Genomic DNA, 16683 nt, shown 5'->3' with positions numbered 1-16683 from the left:
TTAGCCAAAAGTCATATTGAAAGTAATAATTGCATGATGAAAAATAAGTGTAGTTGGACAGGTCTTATAGTAAATTGGGCATTATCTTATGGTAAAATTGAACAGCTATGAATTTACAGAATTAGAGGTCAGTATGTAGAATGAACGTGATATTGGTGTCATTTTAAATTTAAGACTGTAGTGGACAGTGTCATGTTGCAGCATTACTTGTTTTGGTTTAAACTGTTAGGTAATCTCAGAAATGTATCATTGGTAAAATTACTTCAGTTTGAAAGAGAAGAGAGCTGTTATCTTAATAGATTTTATTTTGTGATTTTAATATAAGAACAGCTCTACGTTTATCTGTGTAGCAGACTGAATAGTTCAAAAATATAAATTGTATAGTAACACAAAAAAGCATTTTTTAAAAAAATGGTTTTATTAATAGTAGTAAACATGAGATTTTATCTGAGAAAATTCAAGATGAAGATATATAGGCTTTTCAGGCAAAATTCTTTTTGAAGCTCTATATGTAATTGAGAGAAATCAAAATTTCTTTCTTGGTTATAGAAATAATAGAATTTGCTTTCTTTTGTTATGTGGCATTTCTCCTTGAAATTGACAATAATTACTCAATACTGTTATATAGAGACTAATGCAACATTAGTTCAGAGGACTCTGAAGCATAACACATGAGTAAAATTGTGTGTGAGAGAGCCGTTTTCCAGAAATAGAAACTAATACCATGTTATGACCATTGTTTGTGAGCCATCTTTACAAATCTAAAAGGCAAAAATATTAAAATCTGATTTTATTGCCATAGTCAGTTAATACTGAATTGTATATGATTCACTACAGTTTTTGTTGTAATCCTTGAAATCCACATGTCTTTTGCCCTTTATGGTTTCTGCTGCAGTTGATGGTAGTGTTCTATTTATCACTCTTACTGAAATCATAGTAGATAATGTGATAGGTTAAGAATGTGGCAGCATAAAACTTGAATATCACAACAGTGAAGCTGTAAGGCTTTTAATTATTTCCATGGGAAAGTCTCAGAATGCTCTTGAAGAGAGATTTGCTGACAGTAGGGAACTGAAGTATCTTGGCAGTTGGGCAATTTATTAGTTATCCTTCTTTTCAGAAACTTGTTGCTGCTTCTTTGGCATGTAGTACTTTTAGATGTATCCTTACAGTTGTAGTTTCTATAAGCCCCCCCCCCCAAAGAAAATTGCACAACAAGCCAAAGCAATTCTGTTAGTGAATGTTTACTAACTTTTTAAGGCTGTGGTCTGTGATCTCCAAAATATGGTTTAAGCAGAGAGATTTCCAGAAATTTTAATTTTTTTCTGGATATAGTAGTAGTTTAGTAGAGGTCTCAAACTATTTAAAATTGACATTTTATTAACTCTTTGACATGTTTAAGAGATACATAAAATCTTCAAAAAGTGTTTCAGGCACCTGGATATTTATTAGTGCATAGGAGGGTAGAACGTCAAGTGCAGAATTATTCTGATGCTTATGGTTAGGGCTTTAAAATATTTTTCTAGCTGTGGCTAGTGATGCTGTTGTGTAAAATTGAAGACTTGAATGTATATGCTCTTCATACCTAGCTGTTTTTTAAGTTGCACTTCTCCAGATTTTACAATAAATGTAGTCTTCAAAGAGTGGCTGGCTACCCCTACAAAAATTACTTGCACCTTCTGTACCCGATTGCTTGCTGATGATCAGTTGATGTTTCTTAAATGGCTTACTGAGGTTGGGGGCTATGACCTCAGGGGAAACACCGGTCAGCCAAGGTGGAACTGATTGTTCTTCAGTGTGTGCGACAGAGAGATGTATCTGTTTGGTAGTTGTAAGGTTGCCAGGAGGGGAGAGGGTGGAGTTTTGTAGCGGGGTTTGAAAGTAAGGTTTAAGGCAGAGATGTCATATGTTAATGGTGGTGTAGGCATATCATGGAGAGTGTACTTTTCTGTCATTTAATGAGGCTGTATGCCACAATCACAAATTCCTCACTTTCCTGCTGTTTCAAGTAAAACACAAGGCACAAATTCTACTGGGGAGGTAGTCTCTTTTCCTACTTCATTTTCCTATATTCTCCACATTCCTTAACACTTGTGCCACTAAATAAATGGAATGGCAGTGGAGAAGTCTGATGCTGTGGTATGCAAATGAGCCACTGCTGAGTCAGCATCCTTATCATTCTTAGCTCTTGTAAAGCCCCAAATCTTATGTTTGGCACCTGTGAGTCATATTTACTTTATAGGTAGACAGACGGACAGTCTTAGTCTATTTCTTCCTCCAAGGTCAGTCTGTAGAAGTAGATTCTGTAACTCCCAAAGCACGAGCACTGTGGCATTTTATATAGCTGTCTAGTGCAGTGGTTCTCAAACTGAATACAAGATCTGAGTCCAGTAGCACCTTAAAAACCAATTAGATTTCAGGGGTGTGAGCCTTTGAGAGTCAAAGCTTCCTTCTTCAGATACATTTAGAATTGGAACTATGTAGGGTTTTTAATCCACCTAGGAAGTGGGAGAAAGGAGCTTTGACTCCTGAAAGCTCATGCCCAGGAAATCTAATTGGTCTTACTGGATTCAAATCTTGCTCTTCTATTGCAGACTAACCCTGAAACTGAATACAGGTGAAAGCATAGAACATGCATGTTGGTTACATATGTCAACCGTGTCTTAGGCCAGGGGAGAAAAGCAGTGCTTTGATGACCACATCAAACTTCCATAGTGGGCATATGCAGCCTCTGAAAATTTTACATCTCCTAGTTTATTAAGGAGATTTTCTGAAGTGCCACTACTAGCAACAGTTAATTGGGTAACTTCTGAATCCTATACCCTATTGTATTGTTCATTGAAAGCCCTAGCTGTTGATCCTATAGAATTACACTGTGTATTCAGCCTTGAGTCCCAATGAGAAAGGAGCCCTATAAATAAATAAAACTGCAGTCTTTGGTGGGGTTTATTTTAAGTAAATTCGGTCAGCTTCAATAACACTAGTAATTGGTTTATTGTTACATTAAAGTAGTCAATAGGAAATATACGTTAGCATTAGTTAAGTTGGAAATAGAAATATTGCTTTAGAGAGATGGAATAAAATTACAAGATGAGTAAATATTTTAATAACTGAGGCTCAAGGTATTTCATCGGCTTAAGCTCCCATTGCCTTACTAAGTTTTATGCTGACAGAAAAATCCCACAATAAAGTAGGCAGAGGGGAAAAAAGTGCAAAAGGAGGATCCAGACACGTGTCTCATTAGGTTGCTTCCACTTAAGTTGCTTAATTTGCCAATTAGATTTTATTTTTTAAAACTGAATTCCACTATGAGTTTTGTTCTTAAATGTGTTGAATTACAAGCAGTAAACTAATTTTGTTTATATTGATGGGAATCAAGTTTGAAAATAACATTTACATATGGCTATAAGCATCGTTGAGAAGGAGACTTTCTACTTTTCTATTCATAGAACATTTTCCATTTCTAAAAATCCATTGCTTTATAAAATTAAGCAATGAATAGATACAGTACCTGTCAAAATTTTGTGATTGAACCCTGAACTCTGGTGAAGCGCGTCAGTAGGAAACAATGGCACATCATGTATGGTTCTTTGAGTTGGTGCAGATCAGCAATTCTCAGTGCCATAATGTTTTAAAAACTTAAAATAATTTAAGATGTGTACACTGTTGAGTTATGTCTTTAAAATATTTAGATTACTCCAATAATGTAATTTCTAACTGACTGTGTATTATTTAAAGCATATTAAGGGTGATTTATTGATTTTTTTTCTTAATGAAATATTTCAGCTCAATTGCATCTCTCTGTTGAAAAGAAAAACCTTTGGAAATATTCTTTATTTATTTACTTCGTTTACTTTCTTCCCAGTGGGAACCCTTTCCATCGCAAGCAGCATGATGTTGAGAAGTTGGAATTCTCTTACCCTCTTTATTTAATTCAAGCGATTTTTAGTATCTGCCTAAAATATGTACTCTGTTGGCAACTTGGTTGTTGGCAGCCATTGTGCTGACGAGGCATCGAAGGAACATGCTTTATATTTAGGTTAGGGTAATGCAATATGCTACACATAGAGCTGTCTCTGACGACTGTTAGGACACTTCTGATTAGTTTAAAATTTAACCACAAAGTTTGTTTGTTTGTTTATTATTTGTCATTTATAGTCCGCCTTTCTCACTGAGACTCAAAGCAGATTACACAGGGTGAGATTAGTACAATCAGTATCAAGTACAGTTCCATACAGTTTCAAGGACATTGCCATAAACAATGCCATAGGGTAAATAGATAGAAGTTTAAAAAGACATAACATTTGCAAGAATCCAATACAGAGTAGAAGAAATACTGAAAACATAATCAGTTCTAGGACTGACATTAGATAACATGAAGCACAGGTAGTACATAGGAGTACATATTTAAAGCAGTGGATAATATGTACGGCAACATAGTGGTGAAGTCTATGGTCCTTAAGTTGCTAGTTGCTATAGATTATAGGAAACTTACCTTGCCAGTGCTAGCTGCGAATTCATTTCTGGACATAATTCAAAGTGCTTTAAATCCTAGCCCAGTCTTGGATTTGACCTCTATTTTCCATGTGAATCTGCCCAAATGTTCTTGAGAGGCACCTCACTTTCAGTAGTAAGATAGAGGCAGAGGGTTTTTTCTGCATGGCAATTTGTCTTTTGAACATTCTCACATCAGAAAATTTTCTTGGAATCACGCTTGATGGGTTTTGTATACCCAGGTGAAAATACTTTTATTTCCAATTTGTTAATGGTTGGAACTCTGCATTTCATGTTTGCTTCTGGTTTTAGTCTGCTACAGGTTTGGTAATTTTGCTTTCTCTATTTTGTTTGGATTTTATAGTATAATTGTTTTATACTATGGCTTTCTATTCTTATACTGGTATTATCCTGCAAGCTTTCACTCTGGTAATATTGTGTTACTGCTTTAATATTTGTAAATGGCCTCCTGAGCTTTAAGCTGAGAATAACTAAAAATAATTGAGTAAAGTTTTGACTTTGCTACTTTGTTCTGGACCAGTTCATTTGCAATGGTTGGTTATGTATCCATTATTCAGAGCAAGCATGCCAATGATGAAAAGCTGAACCAGTTCCATCATGAGACAACATGAACAGAGACACTGAGAGCCTCGCTACAAGTGACATCTTCCACGCGAAGGGCACTTGATCATTTTCGCAAGTCTTTCTGGGTACTGAAGTCCCTCTCCCACACCCCTTTTCCTTCTGTTCCTTCCCGTCTCCGTTAGCACGGCTGCCTGAAGAGACGGAGAAAGCCTAGGAGAGCAGCTTTTGCAAATCATCTTGCTGGGGGGTGGGGAATGCTCTAGAGAAAGCTGACATGTGAAGTCCTCCCCTCTCTGTTAGAACTGTTAGGATCGCTGCCTTAAAAGTCAGAGAAAGCTGCAACTTTCTAAGCTTTCTCTAGAGTATTCCCCCCCTCCCCGAGCTGCCCGCTGCAACTTTGCTAATCGTCTTGCTCGGGGAGGGGGGGAAATACTCTAGAGAAAGCTTAGAAAGTTGCAGCTGCCCGCCCCCAAAGATCATTGAGAGCAGGCTTGCGACTAGAGAAACGATTTGCAAACGCAGGCTTTCTCTGACTTTTAAGGCAGCGATCCTAACAGTTCTAACAGAGAGGGGAGGACTTCACATGTCAGCTTTCTCTAGAGCATTCCCCACCCCCCAGCAAGACGATTTGCAAAAGCTGCTCTCGTAGGCTTTCTCCGTCTCTTCAGGCAGCCGTGCTAACGGAGACGGGAAGGAACAGAAAGAAAAGGGGTGTGGGAGAGGGACTTCAGTACCCAGAAAGACTTGCGAAAATGATCAAGTGCCCTTCGCGTGGAAGATGTCACTTGTAGCGAGGCTCTGAGTTGCCACAGTGAATACTATTTAAATTGTAAAATTGCAGACTGTAGAAAGGATTGTAGACTGAGCAGAAAGAATCTATTGTAAATATCGGCCGCAGTCAGCCTTGTGTATGTGTTTATGGAATACCTCTCATTCATTTTAACTTGCAAAGTAGACCTTCCTAGTTAATTGTGTCTCTTCTTGATTTACTAGCAAAGCAGGTTTTCTGGAAAACTTTCGCTATTAAAATGACTAGGTCTCAATTTAGCATGTCTACCTCATTTCATGAAGAAAATATTAAATGCCTAATGTTAAATATAACCTGATGTACTTTATTTATATTGAGACCCAGTGTGGTGAGAACTGGGAAACCCAGGTTTGAATCTCCACTTGGGCCCCAGCCTCTGCCTAACATACTTCACAGAACTGAGGAAGTACTTAAGCAGTATTGGATTTAATTAAGGAAGGAGCGTACATGGTGATAAGCACTTGTATTCATTCTTGCTGCACTTCACTTTGGGAGGAATGCTGTGGCTCGGAATGCATTGTTTGGATGAATGGTTCTGTGTTAAATGGCTTTTTGGTCTTTTCTACCTCTGATACTGTTAGTCCACGGTTTGATGCCTGTTATTTAAGAAATCTCATAGCAGCATTGGGCAGGCTTCTGTCCTGCAAAGAAGAGAAGGGGGCGGCTTTCTGCTGATCATGCCTAATAGTAGGAAGGTGCTTGAACAGTGATTTGTGCTGTAGTGGAAGCTTATTGGGTGGCCTTGGGCCATTCAGCCCAACCTACCTCACAGGGTTGTTGTGAGAATAGAATGAAGGAGAGGAGAACCACTTTGGGTTCCCCCTAGGGAGAAAGGCAGTGTGCAAATAAAGTAAATAAATAACCTGAAAATGAAAATTTGATTCTAGCCTAAACTGATGGTCTCATTTATTTAAAACAAGGACCCTCAGGGTGTCAAACATTGAAACATTTGAATCTGCTAAAAAACTGTACATACATATAAGCAGCAACTAAGCCAAATAGGAAGATCAATAAGGGAAAGCCAAACAAAACTGTCTCTTACTGTTGTAAACATCAGATTGAACTACAAGCTATTATAATAGCTGTTTTGAGTATTTTTTTCATTGTGAATAAAAGAAAAGTGAATGGGATTCATTGTTATTTCTTGCTGTACTCAGCTGTCGTGACCAAAAGACATCCCTCATTGCCTCTCATGGTCTTGGCTCATTTGCTCTAGGGTTGTCTGTTTTCCTTTAGAAGCTTGGGGGGGGGGGCACGTGCTGCCAAAGCAAGTGTGTGGTTATTTTGGGGGAAGAGATGTGGCCCAGAGGTTACTTCTGAAAACTTCTAGAAGTTGAGCCTGTGGTTGATGGTAGAGACTTCTTGACCAGGGCTGCAGGCTTTGCAAGGAGATGGACTAGTGTCATAAGTGCACCCAAGCAATAATGAATGGTTTCCTTTGGTAAATGAAAAGGACCCACCTTCTGGAGGCCTGTTCGGAGAGCGGGTTTCATGTATGCGAAATCTCATTAAAAGCTCAACATGAAGCTGGCACAGCATCTTTTTGGAAGACTTTATTTATTTATTTATTTATTGGCTCCAGGTGTACTTTCCAATGGAATGTTAGAGTTCAAATCATTTAATTGAGTACGGTGAGCGTGACAGCTCTTGCAAAGATTGAGGTTGCCTTAGTAAGCAACTGTAAGAAGGTTTATTAATGAGGTAAAATTCTTGAGTTTTCTGGTTTTGATACAGTTTAGGTCAACATGTAAAAACTAAAGCTCATCTCTCTGGAACTTCATTTCCTTCTTCATAGTGGCTTATCATACAGACAGAGAAAACCAGGGTGGTCATAATTTCTGATAATCATTTTCTGGTTAATGCAGTTATAAAGCCAAACTCTAGATAGCTGGTTTTAAGAGTATGTGCTTCAGATTTTTGTTTGCTGTTTTCATTATGCTGTCCTTTAAAATTGATGTTGCCATTTCCATGTATCTAAAGCACTGTCAGGTTGTTCTGAATGTCCCAGTTAGTGTCTGCTTAAGCCCATAAATATAAAAAGAACTGCTTGTGCCAAACGAGGTTCATTTAGAAAAAAACAAGATGTCATTTTTTGTATAGAGGAAAGGCCATGAGGCTGTGGCATAAATAGTCTGCGTTTCCGGTTGAAAGGACCAGGCAGTAGGTAATGTGAAAGACCTCACCTGAGATTCTGCAGAGCCACTGTCAGTAAACAGTACTGAACTTGATGGACCAAAGGTCTGATTCAGAATAAGGCAGCATCATGTCTCCAGTATTGTTGGCTTGAGCATAGGCTGCTGTTAAGCCATTTTGGTGTATTGGTTATGAGCGCAGGACTCTAATCTGGAGAGCCGGGTTTGCTTCCCCACTCCTCCACTTGAAGCCAGCTGGGGGACCTTGGGCTAGTCACAGCCCTCTCTGAGCTCTCTCAGCCCCACCCACCTCACAGGGTGTTTTGTTGTGGGAGTAATAATAGTGACATACTTTGTAAACCGCTCTGAGTGGGCATTAAGTTGTCCTGAAGGGCGGTATGTAAATTAAATGTTGTTGTTGTTGTTGTTAAGAGAATCAAATATAATCATGCATGCATGTGTGTATAATTGTTGACTGAGTTGTCTCCACTCATTCTCTTCTTGGCCTGTTCAAAATGCAGAAGCAGCAGTGATACCCCTTATTCTTTGACTGTACTGCTATAGCTACAAGTGGAGACAATATATTTCCTATACTGTAAGTTTTACGCTGCTAGCAAGCTAGAGAGAAGGCTAGGCTAAAACCTTTGTCTTCGTTATGCTTGTTTTCTGTGTGCAGATACTTTTTTCCTGGAATAAGAATCCTAAATTCTGGCCATCTTGTAATTCTTTAAATGAATCTGCAATGGAAGATCATTGAAAATTCAGTGCACTTTTGGAAGTAAGGGGCTCTTGTCCTACCTTTCTCTATGAAACAAGGGGTGTTAATCCTTTGGGGATAGTTTTGTAGGGGAAAAAAAGTTGTGACACATCGCTCACGTTAATAAGAAAGTATTACTGAACATTTGTGAGCATCCTATCTTGGGTGAACTGTTGGCTGTTGCTTCATATCTTGGAAGTTTGAGCTTTAAAATTAAATTCTTAGGTCTTAGTATAGATGTATACTAATACCTTTCTTGACTAAAAGTGCTAATGTGTAGCATCTGTCAAAATACGAATGTGCATTTTGGAAACATCAAGAATCACTATATTTGTCTTACCAGAACTTGCCAGAAATGTTAGGCACTGACTAATTATCAGAAAAATAAATATACTTTAATTTATGTCCAGCAATTAATATGTGGCCTGTATTGAATGTATAGAAGAGGTAAAGTAATATCCCAGTAATCATGTCATAAAAGCTGGCCTGAATCTTCAGAGTGGGTTTGTGTGTATGTTAGATGATTCAGATTTTGGACCTAAACTGAGATTCCATTTGGTTAAATCCTTTTATTACATAAAAAGTTTGTGTATTTGATTACTTTGGGTTCCAAATGGACTCAGGGACAGTCATCACAGGTGCTAGGATCTAGTAGGGTACATTAATTAATCTACCAGCCATACAGCAAGAACATTTACTTTTCATATAACGGAAAAAGCGTTTTGCCCAGTAAACCTTTGCTTCTGGAAAGTTCTAAGTGTCTAGTATTGAAGCAAATGATATCCAGATGCTATGGTTATATTGACAAGTTCTGTTCTGCTAATGCAGGAGCCTTCCACTGATGAAACAAACATGCCTTTTCCATCAGAGAGAGGTCCCACTGTTAGTGGAATGGAGCTCACAGAGGAAACAAACCAATTAATTCCATAATTCTTCCCTTCCTCCTCAGTCTTTAACCAGATATAATCCTTTAATGTAAAAAACAAGTGGGCTCCATTCTCAAAGGTTTTGAAATATATGTATGGAACAGGAAAAATGAAAACCATTTAAAATAATGATGTAAATTGTTCTCTCTTTAGTTGGTGATTTGAATCATGCCACCTCCCCTTGTACTAGTATTTATTTAACTTTTAGAAAACACTTCTTTGTTTTGTGAAGCTAGCAATTTATAGAATATTTTCGCTCCATAAATGTAAGTCTAGATCCAAAGTGCCACATGCAAGATTTCCACACTTCAGCGAGACATCAAGGCATGGACCGTGTAATGCTGGCAAAGCAATTTGTGGAATTCAGAGTATTTTCAGAGCTCTACAGGAGTAGCCTCTGTGGTTGCAAAATTAAATAAGGAATCAGTGGCAGAGTCAGCTGTAGTCAGAAAAGGAAATTGAACTAATGTGTTGACGCATGTGTGTGATACACACCTGCTCCATGCGCAGGTTACTGCTGCTAATAAATATATCCATGGCCTGTCTATATAAGGAATATATTTTTTTTCTGTTAGCAGAAAAAATAATTTTCAGGTTTAATGTTTGTTAGAGTTATTTGTTGGCATAACTGAAAAGTGAAGGATCAACAGCATTAAGCTTGCAGTTTATCAGAAAGAGGCATAATGATCTGTTTTGGCTTTTTAAAGTAAGCATTCTGTGGATAGATCAGATAGTGCTGGAATTTGGAGGTTTCAATATCTGCCTTCTATGTAGAATTCTACAAACAAACCTGAATGGGACCCAGGAAGTGTTGTTAGCCTGACTGGGGAAATCTGCATATACTCATCTGTGTTAAATTTATGCAGTGAGGCCAAGAGTGGTTCCCCTGGGGCTCCTTCAAGTTAGAGAAGGTGTGACTCTGTGTATCTTGGCTCTGTTCTGGGTTTGGTCCACATGCACCTGGGTGCACAGAACTCCTATGCACATCTGAATGACAGGCCATGTGGCAAATAGGAGTACTTTGTAACACATGGATTGGCCCTTAGACTTTCAGGCCAATGAGTTAGAAGGCCTAGTTGATTTGTATGTATCTGTATGCTTTTCTCTGTTGTCCAGTGATTATTCACAACATTTGTAATGGATAATAAGAATTATATTAAGCAATTTGGTTCCTAAAGAGACTGGGAAAGTCAGCAGACCAAGTAAACTCATGTCGAATACTATCAAATATATCCATTTGAATCCAGCAATTTCCTGTTGTTGATCTCCCCTTGAAATTTCTTTGTAGGTTGGCAACAGAGTGTCCAGGCACATTGAAGTGTTCTTTCTCATTTTATTTCTGTTGCCACAGTGCATATCAAATTTGTGTTTCAGCTTGTCAACAGATGATTTATATATCATGCTGATGAACAGGTGAATGAACCCCCTGGTGATATCGCTGATCTTAGATCCTGTAATAGTGTTGCCTGAATGGCTATGGAGTAGAGTTGGCCTCTGTGCTTGTTTCAGGGTCTGATCCCTGCACTGATGTCCCCATTAAGTGTTTCAGTGATGCTGGTGAGTAACTGAGATTAAGAGTCTGTCTCTGTGCAAAAAAAAAGGCCTGCCATCCAAGGCCTGTGAGAAAACTATCCTTGTCCAAAGTGGGTTGTGATCATTAATTGTAAGTTGTTGTGACAGGCTAACAGGCATCCCCACTAGAAAGAGACTATGCAGTTTAATATTGATTCCTGTGAGGACCTGGCTACAAGAGGTTATAACGGCTACCAGCTGGGAAAGAAGATTTATCCGAGGCCAACAGAATTGAATAATCTAAAAATAATTAATGTAAATAATTTTCTAAAACAAAAAGTTGCATGTTTGAGAAACTTCATGTAGCCTCTGAGTTTGCATAAAGGCTTCAGTTTTAAATAATTTGTTTTTCTGTTTATAACAACTAATTAATATGCACTTTGATTTAGGAAGTATGTAATAATGAATGTGGGGATGCGCGAGAAGTTTAAATTGGGAAAATAAAAAATGTTTTCACCTAGAGATCTAAAGGTCAATAAACTTGGTATCGTGAAAGTTTCTCTAGGAAGGGACAGTACGACAGAAAAAGCCCTTCCTCTGGTGTTGACCCACCTAACACAGAGAGCAGCTCCTCTGATGCTGATGGGCCAAATCACATGGGATTTAGATTTTCTTTAAGTATCCAGGACCCTGAGAGTGTAGGGCTTTATAGGTATTCATTTATAGCACACTTGTCTTGCTGAGACTTGAAGTGGGTTGCACAATTTAAACCAATGCAGTAAGATCAATGGAAAGCATACTGTGAATAAAACTGGGATTTACAAGATTGCAGAACAGTGAGGCATATTACACACAAATAATGCAACAGCTGAACTTCAAAACTGATGAACAATGCAATAAGCAGTGTAATATATAAAAGTAACAAAGCAATGGGACTAAATTTCACAGATGTTTAAAACAACTTTATTCCCTGTTGCAAGGATGTCCTTCTGAAAAGGTCTGTTTACCAATTCTGTGGAATAAGAGCATGGGCGATTCCCCAGTCTCCACAGGCAGTCCACTTCACAAAGTGGGAGCCACAAAAGAATGCTTGGGCAAGTCTACCCTACCTATTTGCTAAGTGGCATCTTTAGAAGGCTTTGCCCAGGTAAGCGAAGCTGTTACAGTGGAGCATATTGAGAGAAATGACCCTGTTTTGGTTCCTACACCATGAAGGGCCTTGTAAGTAATAATCAGCAGCTTCAGTTGAACCTAACTAATCGATAGCCAATGGAGTGACTGTAGGATAGTGCTTTATGAGCTGCAGCGTTCTGTAGTAGCTGGAGTTTCCAATTCCTCCTCAAGGACAGACCCATGAAGAGTGCATTATTATTACAATAATCAACACTTTGAATTGTAGACAGAAGCAAGTAGGTGCATGAGTGTAGATCCTTTACAATGTGTATAGTAAGTCCTTGATCACTCATGTCTGCCAGAAGTTTCACAGGTGCATTTTGAATCTGGCCAAGCTTCTGAACAATCTTCAGTGATAGCCCCCCTCCTCTCCTGAGTGCCTTAAAGGTGGAACACTGATTGGTCAGGTCCTGTTTCTCAAGGGCCACAACTGGCACATCAGCTGAAGTTGGCTAAAGATGCTCTGTGCCATAAATGTGATTTGCACCTCTGTCTGCAAGTAGGGTCTGATGGTCTCTTCAAGTTGCAAGCTTGTTTGTTCAGGCAGAGTCTGCCCAGAATAGGTGAGAACTGCAGCCCCTGAGTAACTGTATTTATTATCAGTATTTCAGTCTGATCTGGACTGAGCTCTCAGTTTGGGTCCTCATCCAAACCATTCAGCGTTCATTTAGTACATAACTGACTTACCTGACGAGAAGTGGGATGCATATTGTATGTATTTGTACAAGTGCCTTGCAGGACTCCTACACAGAAGCTCATGGAAAAACTGGAGAACAAACTGCTCTCTTGTGGGACTCTTCCAACTGTGCTGTGGCTTTGCCCAACAGGATTGAATCCATTGCATTTAAAGTATAATATATTACATTAGAAGTTTGTGTGTTCCTCACATAAATGGTCCAGTTTTCCAACACCTGGTTTTGATCATGTGAATATAATATTACCTGTATTTTATATTTGCTGATTGGCTTAGTTTTGGTTTAGAATTCAGTAGAATATTCTTTTAGACTCAAACTAGTAGTGATTAGCCAATGTTTTTCCCTCTTCCTTCTGGCAGATCTTTTAAAATTGCATGATGTGTGATGAGCTGGAGATTCTTAACAGGGAGATTGAGAGGTTATTACAAAGCAGCACCGTGGAAGAAAGCTCTTTAAACTCAGAATCTCTTCGCCCATCAACCTCTGATTCCTGGAATGTAGTCACTGCTTCAGGCAATGAATCACAAAGCAGTTTAGTGAAGGTATTCACATACCTTAATGTTGTTGTAGGGTTCTCAAGATCACCCTGTATTTTCATTGTTTGACTTCATCTGGGTAACATTTATTTAGAAAGCCTTCCTGGATAAATGTTGGCGGGCACTTACCCATATGCAGAATTATGATATAAAGACTGGTACAGTTAATAGAGGATTGGGTTTTGTTTAATTTGTTTTTGCATTTTAGCTGAAGAGTTTGCTGCTTAAATTACTTTAATAATATGCTTTCCCCTTAAGTCACCAAATAAGTCCTGTCCCAACAGCCCTGAAACCAGTTAGAGAGTAACAGTGTTTTCTGTGTGCCAGAACATTTGGAAACTGAAATACAGAAGAGCCAAGGTTATATGCAAAACCTTTTGTTTTTGTAGTCATTTAAAGAGACTTTTAGATATCTTCTGTGGTATGTGATTTGCCATTCAGCAATTGTTTAATGAGTAGCTTAGTTTCAGATAATGTGATCAGTTTTCAGTGGCAAATAACACACACAGCATTCCGGTTGCTGGCCTTGCAAATGAAAGATGGTCTTAGAATCTTCAGGCTTTTGATTTGTGGCGGTTGGGATTTGTCAGTTAAGGAACTGACAGGCAGGTGGGTTAGTGATGAATGGAGAAGAAACCAACAGGAAGAGTAGGCCATGGAAAGCTTGCAGCGTAAGTCATCTAAGCAAATCCAAGAACAAATGCTGTTCTTAAAATTTTAAAAAATGTCAACTAAACATGTTTTTTATGGTATGGTGTAATTGTATATATTTTCTAAATGGTGGTTCTGCAACTTGTATAAAGACACAAAGAAATCCAAGCAAGGCTTTGAAATACGGTAACTTGATTCTGCTTGATCTTTACAGAGGCACCTATTCCATTCATCTTTTCACAGAAAACTGATGAAAGAATAAATACAGAAATTGTTGTCAAGTATATTATTTAGAAATAGTGAATGTGTTACAACTCTTCTGAGTCTATGATGTAATGAAATTATCCCTTCAACAATATTTATCTGGGAATTTTAATGCTCTAAAATTTCCATTAGTTTGGCAATAGCATTTTACCTGAAACTGGTTATTTGATAATGCACATGTAGAAAACTGTAAACCCATTTTCCTGTAACAGGCAGCCGCATCCAGTGGAGCATTGATGGTTTTGGAGTCTTCCGAATGGTGCCGAGAAGATCATTTCGCTTCCGACTTCCCCAGATCAGCTAGTGCTGTAGGGATTATGTTGAGTGACTGTGATGCTCTGCGGCTCTCCGGTGATTCTTCCTCTGACTTGAGTCGAATCACTGAAAAAATCCCAACAATCTCTAATGCTGTGTCAGGTAAAAGCATTTAGAGGGTATTGGAGACTCCTCTGTCTCTCTCACTGTTTCCTGGAGTTTGGGATTCCACAGCTGTTCTCTTAATCTTTCTTCACCTGCCAAGGTAAACAGCTATGCTGACATATTCATTACTTTTTCTACTATATTAAGATCTCTTTCACTTTCATTTCCTTTTTCAACAAAAATTCTGTGGTAATTTTTAAAGCAGCCGATCTATAGCTTCACCCACATTACCTGAAGAAGTGAGCTGTGGCTCACGAAAGCTCATATCCTACCACTGATTTTGTTAATCTTATAGGTGCTACTGGACTCTTGCTCTTTTTCACCCACATTGCTTTTTAACATTATGCCATGTAACCTATGGAGCTTGCTCAAAGGTTGTGGGTGTGTGGTCCGAGGCAGGAATGGCTGCTTATAGAAACTCAGACTGAGTTTTGAGAAAGTAGAGAGCAGAACAAATTATAAAAAGGTTATATCAGGGCATCATTTTATGCAGTTTCTGGTGCTTTGGTAAGACATCTTGCACCTGGCATCTTTTCAGTGAGGTTTGTAGGGCTTAGAAGCTGTAGCATCTTTCCATTGTTTTGTTACCTGACTTTTCTGAGCTGAAAATGCATGTGGTTAAAAAATGTCAAAAATCCTGACCATGCAAACCTACTCAAGCAGTTGTCTCTATTGTCTTGATTTCATAGTATCATAGGGTTGAGAGGTACCTCCAGGGTCATCTAGTCCAACCCCCTGCATAATGCAGGAAATTCACAACTACCTTGGTTTAGAAAGCCAGACTTGCTGATAAATTCATCTTCAAGGTTTGTAGCAGATACTGGCACAAACCTAGGGTTACATTCCAAGAAGTCTTTGTTAACTTGTATATGTTGTCTCCTCTCAAGCTATATTTACAATAGTATTTATCTGTTTCTAGATAGGCAGAACTAAGCATGAAAACTCATTCATAACATAAAGGAACTTCCTTTTTTTAACATTCACAATTATGCATCAGATACCTAAATGTTTGTACAACAATTAGAAGCAAATTAGTTAATTCTGAAAGTAGAGCCAAATTTATAAATTTGTGTTTTCTGTGTTTTTCAGAAGTAAAATCTGGAGCAGAAGAAGGGAGTTTGAAATCTGTGGCCCTGGACACTGCATCTAATATGGAAAACGCTTCTTTTGGTACAGTACTTTTTTTCCTTTTAAAGGAAGTGGTAACTTACTGAAATCTTATAGCCTATAGTAGACTGTTTTCATTAGTAATTTTGTTTTTAAGAATTCAAACGAATATGCTACTTTTCTAGGAAATAATGATGCTTTTCTTTTGGGATAACCCTTACTCAGTTCATGTAAACAGGTAAGCCTGCAGCCCCTTAAGAGCCTTGTACCTGGGCAGCAGTCACGTACCGTCTGCTTTGGCCATCTTGACCATTGATGCCTGCTACCCACCACAAGAGCTGGCACTTGCCATAACGCTGTTGTAAGACACTTGTTCTGCTCCATTTTAATGTAAGAGCCGTTGTGGCCTACATGTAAGTGATAAACACAACACCATAAAGTCAAATGAAGTTACTTGGATGTAGCCAAAACCTAGAGTATATTTAGAAACCATAACTAGAAAATACAACTTTTATTCCTATAACCAACATAAATTTTCCTTAGTAAACGCCTTTTGCCTTTCTTCCCGCTTGACCTGGCTTGGAAAGTGAAACTAACTTTTAGAATGCAATTGCTTTGTTAAT

At 38.4% G+C, this 16683-nt stretch overlaps 1 protein-coding gene across 4 annotated transcripts in view; it reads left to right on the top strand.

Annotated features, from left to right (window-relative positions):
- Positions 1-16683, top strand: part of DIDO1 (death inducer-obliterator 1) — a 75300-nt gene that overhangs the window by 2369 nt on the left and 56248 nt on the right. For 2 of the 4 annotated variants that reach the window (XM_054979360.1, XM_054979359.1), the window contains exons 2-4: positions 13442-13624; positions 14746-14950; positions 16043-16123. In XM_054979360.1, the coding sequence (XP_054835335.1) occupies positions 13457-13624; positions 14746-14950; positions 16043-16123 (454 nt within the window). In that variant the 5' untranslated portion in view covers positions 13442-13456. The other 2 variants (XM_054979362.1, XM_054979363.1) reach the window with 2 other exon arrangements.

Source organism: Eublepharis macularius, chromosome 5, assembly GCF_028583425.1.
Source record: "Eublepharis macularius isolate TG4126 chromosome 5, MPM_Emac_v1.0, whole genome shotgun sequence".
NCBI lineage: Eukaryota > Metazoa > Chordata > Lepidosauria > Squamata > Eublepharidae > Eublepharis > Eublepharis macularius.
This window is presented reverse-complemented; position numbering and strand designations above follow the sequence as displayed.